The following is a 14921-nucleotide window of genomic DNA, read 5'->3' as shown; positions in this document are numbered from 1 at the left end:
ATTTGAGTATTGGCCGGGCGTGGTGACTCATATAATGCCAATGCTTTGGGAGGCCAAGGCAGGTGGATCATGAGATCAGGAGTTTGAGACCAGCCTGGTTAACACGGCAAAACCTCATTTCTACTAAAAATACACAAAATTAGCTGGGTATGGTGGCAGGCACCTGGAATCCCAGCTACTTGGGAGGCTGAGGCAGGAGAATTGTTTGAACCCAGGAGGCGGAGGTTGCAGTAAGCTAAACCTGCGCCACTGCACTCCAGCCTGGGCAATAGAGCAAGGCTCTGTCTCAAAAAAAAAAAGATAAAAAAAATTTGAGTATTAATCTATATCACATTTTTTAAAGTAAAAGTAAAATTAATAATGCACTTGGTATTTTATAGTAAGTGCTATTAAGGCCACAAAATAAAACCCCATCTCATGTAATGAAATGAACTTGTTTTTGTGAACAAGGTACCTCAATATCTTTGCTTCTTGCGACTTCCTCAAAATTCTCTTGTTGCTCTAAAGTTTTGTCCACTTTGTCATCTGTCATGCAGAAACATCGCAAGGAAGATTCTACAGGATCATTCATTTTGGCAAAAACAACAAACTTGGCCATATATGGAACACATATCAATTCTCTGTACAGTTGCGTGGCTAACCCCACAGTTTCTAAAACTTGATGGCAGTCTGCAAGCCAAAATCTGAGCAAAATGAAAAACAGAAGTATGAAAATGTGGCCATTTAAAAGCCAAATCTTAAAAAGACTCACAATTTAAAAAATCAGAATATACAAAGGAACTAACCCAAAATGTGATTAACTTGTTCATTTAAATAGCAAAGATGTTTTTTCCATGTATCAAACACAGAAACCCTGTGTTTGTCATTTGAGGATAATTTTGATAAGCAAATACTAAGAATTTTTTTTTTTTCTCACAACATTGTTTTTTTAGTATTGAACACAACAATTTTTACATTCCAAAAGGTAATAAAAACGAATTCCTTACTGCTTTTTGGAATCCTTTATTTCCATACCTGGCTGAAACATTGGTTGTAAAAGAGACACAGTCTTTTATAAACGTCAAAGGAGTTGTTCCTGTGATGTCTTCCCACTGAGCAGGCGAAGTGCCCCCTGAGAGAACAACAATAGATACGTTGACTTTATCATGGGAGATGCTCCTCGTAAAATTTTCATCATCTCCTGTTCTTCTTTCTGCATAGCCACAAACTGGCAAAACTTCAGCACCTTCAGTTTAATAGTGTCTACTAAAGGTAGTTTTCCTCTCTACTCTCCGTCTATACTTTTACCAGGCTTATTGTGATTTCCTTGTAAGATGTTATTAAATTTAAAAAAATTCCTTGTTTTTTGTCTGGGTACTAATGAAAGGCTTAAACTTGGGGCAGCCACAATTTATAAGTGTATTTTATAAATGCAATGTGTAAGTGCAAAGATTTGTTGTTTCAGATGGATAATTAAGTCTCTTACTCTTTTTTTTTTTTTTTTGAGACGGAGTCTCGCTCTTGTTGCCAAGACTGGAGTGCAATGGTACGATCTCAGTTCACTGCAACCTCCACCTCCTGGGTTCAAGTGATTCTCCTGCCTCAGCCTCCCCAGTAGCTGGGATTACAGGCGCCCGCCACCACGCCCAGCTAAGTTTTGTATTTTTAGTAGAGACGGGGTTTCATCATGTTGGCCAGGCTGGTCTCAAACTCCTGACCTCAGGTGATCTGCCCGCCTTGGCTTCCCGAGGTGCTGGGATTACAGGCGTGAGCCACCACGCCCAGCCTCTTACTCTTTAAAAAGGTAAGAACTACCAAAGTTAAGAAACAGCTCAGTCTGTACACGGCATTCTGTACGATTAATTACCGAGGGTAAAAGGGGGCATCAGCCATTAAAATTACTCTTTGGAGAACAAAAGAAGAACAAAACAAAGCCTATCTTTAATAATCTTGCAATTGCAGTTAAAAATCAGATTAGGATAATCAAAGGATGAATGGAGCTCTGGATTCCAGGTGCTTATCACAAAATGTGTTCTTCTGAGCCCTGAATGTTTAAACTCTCGGATTACACTGGTGAGGAGTACAGTAGGTGAGAATAACCATGTACTCAACATTTTCCTATTACTAGTGCTCTGTGGGACATGTATTTTTCCCAAAGTCCACCCAATTTCCTTGTAGTTTAAAGTATGTTGCTAGGTCCATTACCTCTGTCTAGGTCACCAAGGAATTACCTAGATTGAATCTAGAAATTACCTAGATGCTCCAGGAGATTCAATGATACGTCTACTAATGCTAACCTTAAAAGGAAAGATGCTATCGCTAAATTTTAAATGAGTCATGAGACCAGGATCTTAAAGAAATGATCCTTGGGAAACCAGGGATGAGGTGATGGACAAGTAAAATGTTTTGTTCTTTTATTTTCTCTTATAATGTTGGCATGGACATTTCAAAGGTTTTATGTCTTTGTACAGAATCTTTGGAATCAATAGGAAGTACAGCAGTGACTTAACCAAACCTGTAATGCTACAGAGAAGACGCAGATTGGGTGTACTGTCCCCTTTGTATCCATTGGATACACCTTCTCCTGAGGGCGGGGGCACCGGAATGGTCATTGTGATTGGTTTATGGAATTTCCTTCTTCTTGGTTCCACAGTGACAATTGGGCTAAACGTTGCTTTGTTTCCAAGGATCTTTTTCACAATTTCATCTGGAACAGGCTGGGCCTAGAGACAGAGAAAGGACTTTAAATGAAAGTGACTTCCCCCCACCCCCCATTCAGGAAGTTTACTTTTTAAGTGAGAAGGGAAAAAACAAAAACAGACAACCAAAAAAAAACCCCATGTCTTTTTTAACCTTTCTTACTATTTTAGGAAAGCATGAATAAACAAAACCAAACACTAGGACAGGAACTGGTCAGTCTGAGTATTTCCCCAGTAGAACACAAATAGCACTGGCTTGCAGGAAAGAGAGGGTATCCAGTCTCATGGCATACAAATTTCTTAGTCTAGTCCAGATCAAAGGACAATAAATGCTGAGTCCAGTATATTTTAAGCCTATGCAGGACACTCAGTAAAACCTCATAAAGGCAACTCATACCCACATAAAAACTGAGGCTTTCAGAGTTAATAACAAAAAGGCATTCAAAATTTCAAAAGATTTCAATTCTAGTTGACTAAGCCTCTCTTCTACCATTTGGTTTCTTTTCTATTTGGTAAAATAACTTGATATGGGAGGCAGGTGAAGGGAGCTTCATACCCCTGAAATGTAAGGTGGTCTTGTTAGGGCTAAGTACTCAATCAAGGTCATTTCAGGACTTCAGTGGGCTTGGCTCAAAACAGACAAACAAAACCCAGTAACTCCATTGGGCAGGGGAGTCCAGCCCACGAGAAGAGCAGAACCTTCAGTTAAACTATTAGTTACGATATTAATAATATCAATTAAGTTACTTTAGTTCATTTTCCTTATTCAGTAAGGAAAAAAAGAACTAAGGTCTAGCTGAAATAAATATAAGAAAAATCTTTTTTTTCCAAGATTTCCAGTCAACTTTCCAAACCAAATCAAGTTCCAATTGGTTTGGATAAAACCCAGTATTTATGATTTACTTCAATCAAATGAAAACACTAAAGCTTGCAGGCTTCACTCTAAGTGATTTTTATGATGTGGCCTATCATAAACCATGGCTTGGTATGTTGTTCCACATACTGAGACCAATAACCTATGATTGAAAACATTATTTTTCATCAGAAACCAACTGAGACTTTTAAACAGAACAACCCTAAAATATGTATCTTATTTAACAAGCCAGTAAGCTAACTTTATACTTGGTGCTTTTTATTTGAAATAAGTAAATGATTACCCAAATGGCCTAATTAGCAGTATCATTAAGGATGAGTTAGAATAACTGTTTCCAGAGCAAAACATGCACTCACATGCTCTCTGCACATACTGAGGGAAACAACTTTTTGTGAACATTACCTGGAGGCCCACTCGAATTCTTTTAGTTAGGGCACCCTCTGGGAAAGATGCTTGAACAAGGGGCACTGTGGTGCTGCTCAGAATGCCACCTTCAGGACCAATCTGGTTGCTTTCTTGCTTAATCCGTGAAACCACTGCAAAATACTGGGGGAAATCTTTCGTGATAATCCTGCAGATACGCTTTTTCCCTAACTCTTCTGGGCTATCAAGTTCTGAAAAGACAAATGAAGGAAAATGCCATGAGAATAAGCATATCTACAACATACCTTAAGTCAAAATGATGCTTATTTATTTATTTATTTTGAGATGGAGTTTCACTCTTGTTGCCCAGGCTGGAGTGCAATGGCATGATCTTGGCTCACCACAACCTCTGCCTCCCTGGTTCAAGCAATTCTCCTGCCTCAGCCTCCCGAGTAGCTGGGATTACAGGCATGCGCCTCTACACCAGCTAATTTTGTATTTTCAGTAGAGACAGGGTTTCTCCATATTGTCCAGGATGGTCTTTAACTCCCAACTTCCGGTGATCTGCCCGCCTCGGCCTCCCAAAGTGCTGAGATTACAGGCGTGAGCCACTGGGCCCAGACGATACATCATTTTAATAGACAAAATCATTTATACTCCATAGCCTAAACAGTTTTTATGATAAAGAGAAAATGGCAGTGACCATAAAATACTGGGTTTTGCAAAAATATTATAAAACTATTAATGTAAGTATTTGTAGAAAATATTTTTACTGAGTGGGAACAAACATCTTCAAGAACTGACATTTTACCACCTGTGGATAATTCCCAGTTTTCAAGAACAAGAGTGGGAATTTACAACACTTTGCCCCCAAGCTGCCAAAAGTAGAAATGAGTTAGGAAAAAAAAAAAAGTGAGGCCTCATAAGAAAGTGAATAAGAGCTTAAGTATGCCTGAAAGCTCCAGAACTTCATTTAAAAACCTCTTTCAAATACTTTAAAGTTATCCAAATGTTTAGCATCATCATCACCAATTTCTTCGTGTCTACTGATGGCTGTCATGCATGGAACTCAACCTGTCCACACATGGATACATCTTCTTTCCTCCAGTTTACCTCCAAAACTACTTTCCTCCATAGTCCTAACTCTAGGAAGGGTTTACAGTCTGCTCACTCCTTCACTCTAATAGTTATGACTCAGCTTCCTTCATACTTTACAAATGGTCAAAGTCCAAGTCCAGTTGATTCTCCTTTGGACGTGGCTCACCCTCCTGTCACCTGGGTGTTCAGGCCCTGTTTTAGCTTTGCCTAATTGCTAAGACCACCTCCCAACCAACTCACCTCTCTCACTCCTGTCTATCCCCCATAGTGCATCCAGATGTGTGTGTGTGTGTGTGTGTGTTTCAAAGCCAAATTTTATGCCTACTTCTGGTGGGCTTCATTGGAATAAATTAAAAATGTTTTCGAGACCATCCTGGCTAACATGGTGAAACCCCATCTCTACTAAAAAATACAAAAAATTAGCTGGGCGTGGTGGCAGGCGCCTGTAGTCCCAGCTACTCGGGAGGCTGAGGCAGAAGAATGGCGTGAACCCGGGAGGTGGAGCTTGCAGTGAGCTGAGATCCAGTCACTGCACTCCAGCCTGGGCTGCAGAGCGAGACTCCGTCTCAAAAAAAAAAAAATTTTTTTTTATAGCATAAGTGTTTGAGATTAGCAAGAGTATTTTGAAAAAGTAGGTTTGTGAAGGAGAATTTATCTTATATGATATTAAAATTTACTCGGAAGTACCATAAACAGCTAAACACACACATTATAGAAATACAAGAATTATACATAGGAATAGACAAATAGGTTGGGGGACAATCATAGAGATTCAACAAATAGATTCAAGTTTAAATATGTATACTATATATATATAAATCCATATATATTTACTTTTATATATGTATTATGTATTTAAGTTATATTTAAATCAAGGTCATATATTTAAATTTCAAATAAGTGGGAGAAAGATGATTTATTTAAAAGATGGTATTTACATAATAGGAAGTCTACTTGGAAAAACAAAGCTAAATCACATCTTATTGTATATAAATAAAAAATTCCATTTGCTTAGGAGACAACTATTTTTAAAAATTAAAATCTGGCCAGGCGTAGTGGCTCATGCCTGTAATCCCAGCACTTTGGAAGGCCGAGGCAGATCACGACGTCAGGAGTTCAAGACCAGCCTGGTCAACAAGGGGAAACCCCATCTCTACTAAAAAGTACAAAATTTAGCTGGGTGTGGTGGCGTGTGCCTGTAATCCCAGCTACTTGGGGGGCTGAAACAGAAGAATCACTTGAACCCGGGAGGCGAAGGTTGCAGTGAGCTGAGATCACGCCACTCACTCCATCCTGGGCGATAGAGTGAGACTCATCTCAAAAAAAAAAAAAAAAAAAATTAAAATCTTACCAAAAAATTCAGGAAAATATGGTTCGGCTTTAGTTAGGGGAAACTTTCCTATACGAAACTGGAAACCCAGAAGCCTAAAGGCATAATATAAAAGGTAATATATTTGACTACATAAAAATGTAAAGATTTCCATGACAAAAAGAGTAAACTTGAAAAAGAAAAAGTAGACTGGAAAAATAGCCACACCTGACAAATAAAAGATTAATATGCTCAATACCAAATGTATTAATAACAGGATAGCAGACAATTCAATAGACAATAGCAAAATATTATAAACAGGCAATTCACAGAAGCTGAAAAATGGTCAATAAAACATATTACAAATCCAAACTGGATAATTTACATGGAAATGCCAATTATAATGAGACACTATCTCCCTCCACACCCACTTCTTGGATTAGCTAAAATGAAACACTAATAACATCTTGTTATCAGAGAAAAATTCAGGGAAATAAGTGCTTTCATTATTGCAGGTGCGTATGAATGGCAATAATCTTTTAACAGTGTAACTGGGCATCATCTATTCAAATTGAAAATGCACCTACCCTGGACCCAGCAATATCATTTACTGACATCTTTTTTTGTTTTTTTGTTTTTTTTTTTTTGAGACAGATCTCGCCTTCTCGCCCAGGAGTGCAGTGGGCACGATCTCGGCTCATTGCAACCTCTGCCTTCCCGGTTCTAGTGATTCTCCTGCCTCAGCCTCCTGAATAGCTGGGATTACAGGCACAGGCCACCACACCCGGCTAATTTTTGTATTTTTAGTAGAGATGGGGTTTCATCATGTTGGTCAGGCTGGTCTCAAACTCTTGACCTCAGGTGATCCCCCGCCTTGGCCCCACAAAGTGTTGGGACTATAGGCATGAGCCACAGCACCCAGCAGCATTGCTTATAAAGACTAAAGCCTGAAAGAACTTGCATCTTTATCAATAAGGGAATGGTTACATAAGTAACAGTTTACCCATATTCTAGACATTCCTGTGGTTAGTAAACAGAATGATTCCAATTCATTTATTTACCAAGTTTCTACTGAGGGACCACCATGTAGAGCACTGATCTAATCACTGGAGATAGGGTAGAGAGGAAATTAAAGTCACTCTCACATGGAAATTTTATTCTAATAGGGGATAAAGAGGGGTAGGTACATCACTAAACAAATACGAAGAAAACAGAAATCAAGGCGAGGGAATAGAATGTGACCAGGGAGGGTGGGGGTGGGAGGAGAGGTTCTCATTTGAACAGGATGATTTGAGATGTGACATTAGAGGGTAGACCTGGAGGGAGGGAGGGAGGGAGGGAGGGAGGGAAGAAGGGAGGGAGCCAGGCAGACAGTGAATGCCCTGTATAACCTGCAGAAATCGCTGTACACCTGAGCAAGATGCACAGCAATGTGCATGGGATGATCCTTTATAGGGGAAAATGTAATCTGCATTTTGTTTGTTTTTGTTTTTGAGATGGAGTCTCGCTCTGTGGCCAGGCTGGAGTGCAGTGGCACAATCTCGACTCACTGCAACCTCCACCTCCCAGGTTCAAGTGATCCTCCTGCCTCAGCCTCCCGAGTAGCTGGGACTACAGGTGTGCGCCACCATGTCCAGCTAATTTTCATTATTTTTAGTAGAGACGGGGTTTCACCATGTTGGCCAGGATGGTCTCGATCTCTGACCTCATGATCTGCCTGCCTCGGCCTCCCAAAGTGCTGGGATTACAGGTGCGAGCCACTGTGCCAGGCCATGTTTGTATATTTTCATAAGAAATACATAGAAGAAACATTCTAGGCTGTTAGCAATGGTTACCTCAGAGGAACAGGAAATGGAATTGGGGAGGGGAGATAAGAGGGTAGGGAACAAGGAGTATTACCCTTGAGTTGATATAGCTGCACTTGTTTTACCTATTAACAAAATAAAGGAAAAAATTTCCCAAACTTTGGGGGATGGGGGGTTGTTTTTGCTGTTCATTACTCCTATAGGCCTCTTTTCATACCTCAGATACATACTGCACATGTCCCACTGTCCCTTCACTATTAACATTTCTGCCTCCTTTATCAGATAATGTGAGGCTGAGATTATGGCTTATTTCAAATAGAAATTTGTAGAATGACAAAATGAATGATTAGGTAATTGGATCAATACATCTTTTCATTTTATGGATCAACCACTATACTCTGAGATGGGAGGATCAAATTATCAACTAGGAGAGAAACAGCGTTCAACCCAGATTTTTAAAATGAGCCACCAACAGAACTTTTATTATCAAACATTGATTTCCCAAATGGAAGAATGACTATAGAACTATTTTCTTCTTTAATTAAAAATGGCAACTATTAGAAAAAAAGAAACTGGAATTTTACTCCTTTTTGCCTCCTCAAGTATCTTCTTCTCCTCTGTAAACCTAAACACTGAAATTCTAGTGTAGGAAAAGAAAAGAAAACAAAGAATTTTGTTTTGTTTTGTTTTGTTTTGTTTTGAGACAGAGTCTCTCTCTGTTGGCCAGGATGGAGTGCAGGGGCACGATCTCAGCTCACTGCAACCTCCGCCTCCCAGGCTCAAGCTTCTCCTACCTCAGCCTCCCAAGTAGCTGGGATTACAGGCGTGTGCCACCATGCCCGGCTAATTTTTGTATTTTTAGTAGAGACGGGGTTTCACCATGTCGGCCAGGCTGGTCTCAAACTCCTGATCTCAGGCAATCCGCTTGCCTCAGCCTCCCAAAGTGCTGGGATTACAGGCGTGAACCACCGGGCCCAGCCAGAATTTTTAAAAAGAAAGTTTTCCTACAGAAAAACAGGAAAGAATCAGTCTACTAGGGAGTTTTTACAGTCTGGAGGAGTTTTTACCTATTCAATGTAACTGAAAGGAGATAAACGTTTTCCATAGAGAACAAATATAGTTCCCTCTCCATGATTTGGCTTACTTAAGAGAGTGGATTCCTCAAGTTCATAACTCATGCTGTAGCGGAGAAAGTTCTGATTATCTATTTAAATTGCTATACAACATATCATCATCAGCTAAGCAGATATTTTTTCACTTCAGCTACAAAGATGTCATTTTGTTCTCCTTCAAAATAGCTCAGGACTCCTTATGGTGCTAGCAATTTAAGGAGAGATGACCATGAAATTACATCCTTCAAATGGGGCAGATTTCCTAATTCTGCTTACAACAAACTGTGTATCCTGTGAGTATGAAATTTACTTGAGATCAGTCTAGACCCACCAGAGGAACTGAGGCATCTTTTGGGGAATGGCAGTATTGTACACTTCTTAGCTACTTTTGTGTGTGAGAGAGTTCTGGGTATATGTGCACACGTTTGTGAGGATTAAAAGTAGAAAGAAACAGCTATAACACCCTTGAAAACGATGATAGCACTGAATTGAGAAGAACTGCCACTTTGTGTAATAGAGGAAGGCTGACCACACTTAAGCTATACTTTGTCACCTTTGATTGCCACTTTGTGTATTAGAGGCAGGCTGACCACACTTAAGCTATACTCTATCACCTTTGATAAGGCATTAAAGCCACCCCAAATATAAAGTGAACATGTACATTTCAGATGCAGCAGACAAGTTGTAAGTGGAAATGCTCAGATTTCTAACTATATAAACAGAGAAGATCCCAGGAGAAGCTGATCAGTACCCTCCACGTTCAACTTCTGACATATTTTAGAATTTCCCAGCAGCTCGGGGACCCTCTGTCTTGTGTCCATGTTTTTCAAAGCTTTTAGCAATTCTTTTGACACCATTAAAATTTGCATGGTTATTGACCTTCAATATACATTTTAACAGTATTTTGAAGATAAGCCCCAACTCAAAGACACAACTAATGTGGGAATTTCAGGCACTGCTGTATGCAAGGGGGACATTTAGCATCTCCATGTACTATTCCTTAAATAGAATCACATACACTGCCTTCTTCAACACTCAGATTTCCAGGTGTCTACATGATGAAATGGAGAAACAGTATTCTATTTTTTTTTTTTTTTTTTTTTGAGACAGGGTCTCACTCACTCTGTTGGAATAGAGTGCCGTGGCATGATCTCTGCACACTACAATTTCCACCTCCCGGGTTCAAGCAGTTCTCACGTCTCAGCCTCCCAAGTAGCTGGGATTACAGCCGTGCGCTAGCATGCCCAGCTAATTTTTGTATTTTTAGTAGAGATGGGGTTTCACAATGTTGGCCAAGCTGGTATTGAACTCCCGAGCTCAAGTGATGTGCCCTCCTTGGCTTCCCAAAGTGCTGGGACTACAGGTGTGAGCCACCACGCCCAGCCCTCTCTGGTTTCTTATAACCAGGTTTCATCCTGTTTGTGTGCTTAAAATATTTATAAGTTTTTTTTCCCTGAGAATAAAAGCCAAGAAAACCACAAAAATATACAAAAAGTATTACTTAAATATTGTTTTGCAAAGAAAGGCAAAATCTCTTAAAGGGCTGCAGTTGACGACTAGGCTATGAAATTCTAGGATATTGCATAAGTTAAAAAAAATGACGTAGATGGTAGGTAAGTGTGAGAAGGCGAGAGGAAGAGGTAAAGCCGTCAGTAATGTCACTACATAATTCTTAGGATCTGAAAATTACATGACCATTAATAAGATTAGAATTAATAAATATTATATGTAAATAAAACACTAGATAACATTTTAATGTGTTAATACATTCAACTTAAACACGTTTTCCCCGTTTCTTGCTTTTAAAAAAGGAAGGTGAAATACAAAACAAAATATCCTTAGCTCAGTGCTGGAAAATAGAGAACTAAATGCCCGTCCAAGGGGGAAGGAGGCAAGGGCCCTCCACACTCAGCTAACTCTCACACCCTGACTGTGGCCGCATTGCTCGGCATCATTAGTACCTTCCCCTAAGGCTTTTGAGTCTAATAAAATTATTAGTGTGTTTTAAAAATTAGGTGTTCTTTTCATAAAAAGTGAAGTAGCCATAGTTAAACTATATTAAACTAAATGATGTTTGATATTGAGACCTGGCACACAGCAGGTGCTAAAGGAGCATCCACTGAAGAAATCAACTGGGAATCAATGAGACTCAGACACTCTTCATATCAAACAACTGTATAGTTCTTTAAGTCTTGCTATAAAATACACGTAGTAGTAGAGACTGGTTATTGTTTGTTCTTTTAATTTATTATTTCATTTTATTAGGTATGAGGTTTCACTTTGTCCCTTTGGCTGGAATGCAGTGGTATGATCATAGCTCACTCCAGCCTTGAAATCCTGGGCTCAAGCAATCCTCCCACTTCAGTCTCCTGAGTAGCTGACACTACAGATGTACATCACCATGCCCTGCTAATTTCTAAACTTCTTTTGTAGAGACTGGCCCTTGCTATATTGCCCAGGCTGGTCTTGAACTCCCGGCCTCAAGCAATCCTCTGCCTCAACCTCTCAAAGTATTTGGATTACAGGTGTGAGCCACTGTGGCTGGACTAGTTTTATTTTTATTTAAAAGAAAAAAATGCATGTGAAAAAGTGGTTCTAATCTTCCTACTTTTTAATCCACAGTGAAATCTATTATGTCCATGTGTTTATAACTCAAATTACTGTTTACCTAATGAACATTTACACAAAATGAGTTTAACTTTCATGAGAATATAAAACGCCTTCTGAAAGTTTTGTATTGCATATTTTAAAAGTATATCAGAGGCCAGGCGCAGTGGCTCATGCCTGTAACCCCAGCATTTTGGGAGGCCAGTGTGGGTGGATCACCTGAGATCAGGAGTTCAAGACCAGTGTGGGCAACATGGTGAAACCCTGTCTCTACTAAAACTACAAAAATTAGTCAGGTGTGTCAGCGGGTGCCTGTAATTCCAGCTATCGTGGGGCTGAGGCAGGAGAATCACTAGAACTTGGGAGGTGGAGGTCACAGTGAGCCAAGATCACACCATTGCACTCCAGCCTGGGCGACAGAGCGACACTCCATCTCAAAAATAAATAAAGAAATAAAGAAATAAAATAAAAGTGTATCAGAGAAGTCAGATTTCCAAACAAATAGTAATAAAGCCTGATAACGTAAAAATGAACAGTGCCAATATTCTTTCTGGGACTGAACTTATGTGTGTTTAGATTTTAAAAACGGTCCTTACTAATTAGGTCAAAGAAGCAGCAATATATTACCAAGAATCTTCTGTTTTGTCTCATCCTATACATCACAGAAAAAAGCTCAACAAAATAATCTGTGGCACAAATGCAATGCCTCTATCACATTCACATCTGCAGAGTTCCTAGCTCCTAATGCGATGTTCTCCAACCTGGCCAGTTCGTAAGAAACAACCGTACTACATGTTAGTACCACAGATTGCTGGCCTCCTGACTAGGCAGACCCGGGGTGAAACCTGCAAATCTGTTTTCACACTCTGTCCAAGCGACTTTTTGACACATTTTAAAAAGTAATGTCTTGGTAGACTCTCATCCTGTACTTTGTCTTAAAAATTCAGAACCCAAATTGTTAAAAATGTGACAACAGGACCCTATAAAAAACAAGAATGGTTTAATATGAGAAGAGAAGCTTATTGGCAAAAATATTCATTACTTTTATATGGTTTTGTTTTTTAAAAGGATATTCTAAGTAACTCCATAGCTACCGAATCAAGGGAGAAAATGGCATAAGTTGCTGTAAGGTAAACAATAGAACATAAACGTAAGAGCTTCTTACCTTTCAGGGTGATTCATAATGCCATAGACTATGAAAAGACCCTGAAATTCCTCTCTCCTCTCTCTTTTTAAAATCTTTACTAACATACAAAAAGAGGATTAAAGGGAAAAGAGAAGTAAGTTCTGAAACAGGCAGTTTTGGCCAGGAGGAAGATTGAACTTTACACTTACTGAAGATCTATTTTGTGTCAGGTCAATTATCATTTGGCCCACGCAGCATTTTGGTAAAATAGGTGTCTGAAGTTCAGAGAGGTTAAGTGACTTGACCAGATGGATTTAGCTTGTAAGTTTTAGAGCTTAGAACCTAGGTCTAGGAAAGGGGCGTTGGGAAGAGATGAAGTCACACAGACATGGACTTCAACCACTCTTTAACACAGTGTCTTTGCAGACTGCCTGACACATGAGTGGTGGTTGATAAATGGATGAATAATGAATAGATTTGCAAGTGCCTTGGTGGAAAAGGTGACCTGACTTCTCATTGATCCATCGAAGCAGCAGGCCTGATTACAGAGCCACTAATGTTCTATAGCCTTCTTGCCTCATAAATAAATGATACGTTTCTTAAGCACCTTGTAACTCAGTTTATTTATAAAAGGTGGGACAACACTCTCTGTGACTGAGGTTTTGTTACAAACAATAAGAATCATAAAATGCTTTGTAAATATAAATGGTTATGGAGACCATAATACAATGAAGCATAAATAACATGACTGAAATCATGTTCTGACTAAATGGGTTATTCTTAATGCTTTCAAATGACCATCTTGATTAGTTTTTGCCTCACTCAAAATTAGATTTCAAAGGCTATTTGTGACCTGGGGGGTGTGAATAGTCCATGGAAGGAATACAAATGGCCTCAAGGTTTCCCAAAGGATGATTTCTGTATCAAGGTTAATTTCTAGTCAGATGCATGCCTTGCTCAGTTCCTGCAAAAATGGGGTGTTTGATATTGAGAGGTGAAAAAATAAAGGATTTTTAGAATGTTAGATTTCAAAAAGCAAGTTATAGCATCGTGGAAAGTCACTGTAGACAGGTGCACAGGGTTGAAATCTAGCTCTGCAGTCAGTGCACCTGGACCTTAGGCACGGTCCTGACCTTCTCTGAGCCATATGTTCCTCATCTATGTGATTAGGATGAGAAGTTTCCTCTGGGATGGATACGAAAATAAATGATAGAAAATCACCCAGCACAATTCTGTTCATATAATAACTTAGAAAAGGTATATATTCTTTTCAAGACCACACAGCTTTTGAGAGCAGCCAGAGAGCCAATCTGTAGCAGATCTAAGGGAATACACAATTTAGATTTTTAAAATAATTCTCTACAAAGTATAAATCTGAATTGCTATCATTTCCATTTCATTCCATTAAAAAAATCACCAATTACTGAAAGTTGAATATCAAATAAGTTGAGAGAAATGAGGAAAATAAAAAAGAAATCTATAATATTCGCACTTTGGGAGGCCGAGGCGGGCGGATCACAAGGTCAGGAGATCGAGACCACGGTGAAACCCCGTCTCTACTAAAAATACAAAAAATGAGCCGGGCGCAGTGGCGGGCACCTGTAGTCCCAGCTACTCGGGAGGCTGGGGCAGGAGAATGGCGTGAACCCAGGAGGCGGAGCTTGCAGTGAGCCAGGATCGCGCCACTGCACTCCAGCTTGGGCGACAGAGCAAGACTCCGTCTCAAAAAAAAAAAAAAAAAATCTATAATATTCAACTCTAGTTGTAGAATATGTAGAACAACATAGCATTTGTAATATATTCACTGAACTAGTTTAGAAAACTACAGGCATTTATCCCTTTGGAATTGAAGTTCAGCTCCATCAAAATATGCAACTTTCATAATAAGTTCACCTAAGATGTTATAGGGAAAAATCCTCAAATGATATAACTTGGTCCTTCTTCCTTGA

At 39.4% G+C, this 14921-nt stretch overlaps 1 protein-coding gene across 48 annotated transcripts in view; it reads right to left on the bottom strand.

Moving 5' to 3' along the window:
• ANK3 (ankyrin 3) overlaps positions 1-14921 on the bottom strand; it is a 701337-nt gene that overhangs the window by 55293 nt on the left and 631123 nt on the right. For all 48 annotated transcript variants that reach the window (XM_074002067.1, XM_005565791.5, XM_005565789.5 and 45 more), the window contains 4 exons: positions 3955-4166; positions 2495-2702; positions 1015-1111; positions 455-683 (listed from right to left, as the gene is read on the bottom strand). In XM_074002067.1, the coding sequence (XP_073858168.1) occupies positions 455-683; positions 1015-1111; positions 2495-2702; positions 3955-4166 (746 nt within the window). The remainder of the gene's footprint in view (positions 1-454; positions 684-1014; positions 1112-2494; positions 2703-3954; positions 4167-14921) is intronic.

This window comes from Macaca fascicularis, chromosome 9 (genome assembly GCF_037993035.2).
Source record: "Macaca fascicularis isolate 582-1 chromosome 9, T2T-MFA8v1.1".
Lineage (NCBI taxonomy): Eukaryota > Metazoa > Chordata > Mammalia > Primates > Cercopithecidae > Macaca > Macaca fascicularis.
This window is presented reverse-complemented; position numbering and strand designations above follow the sequence as displayed.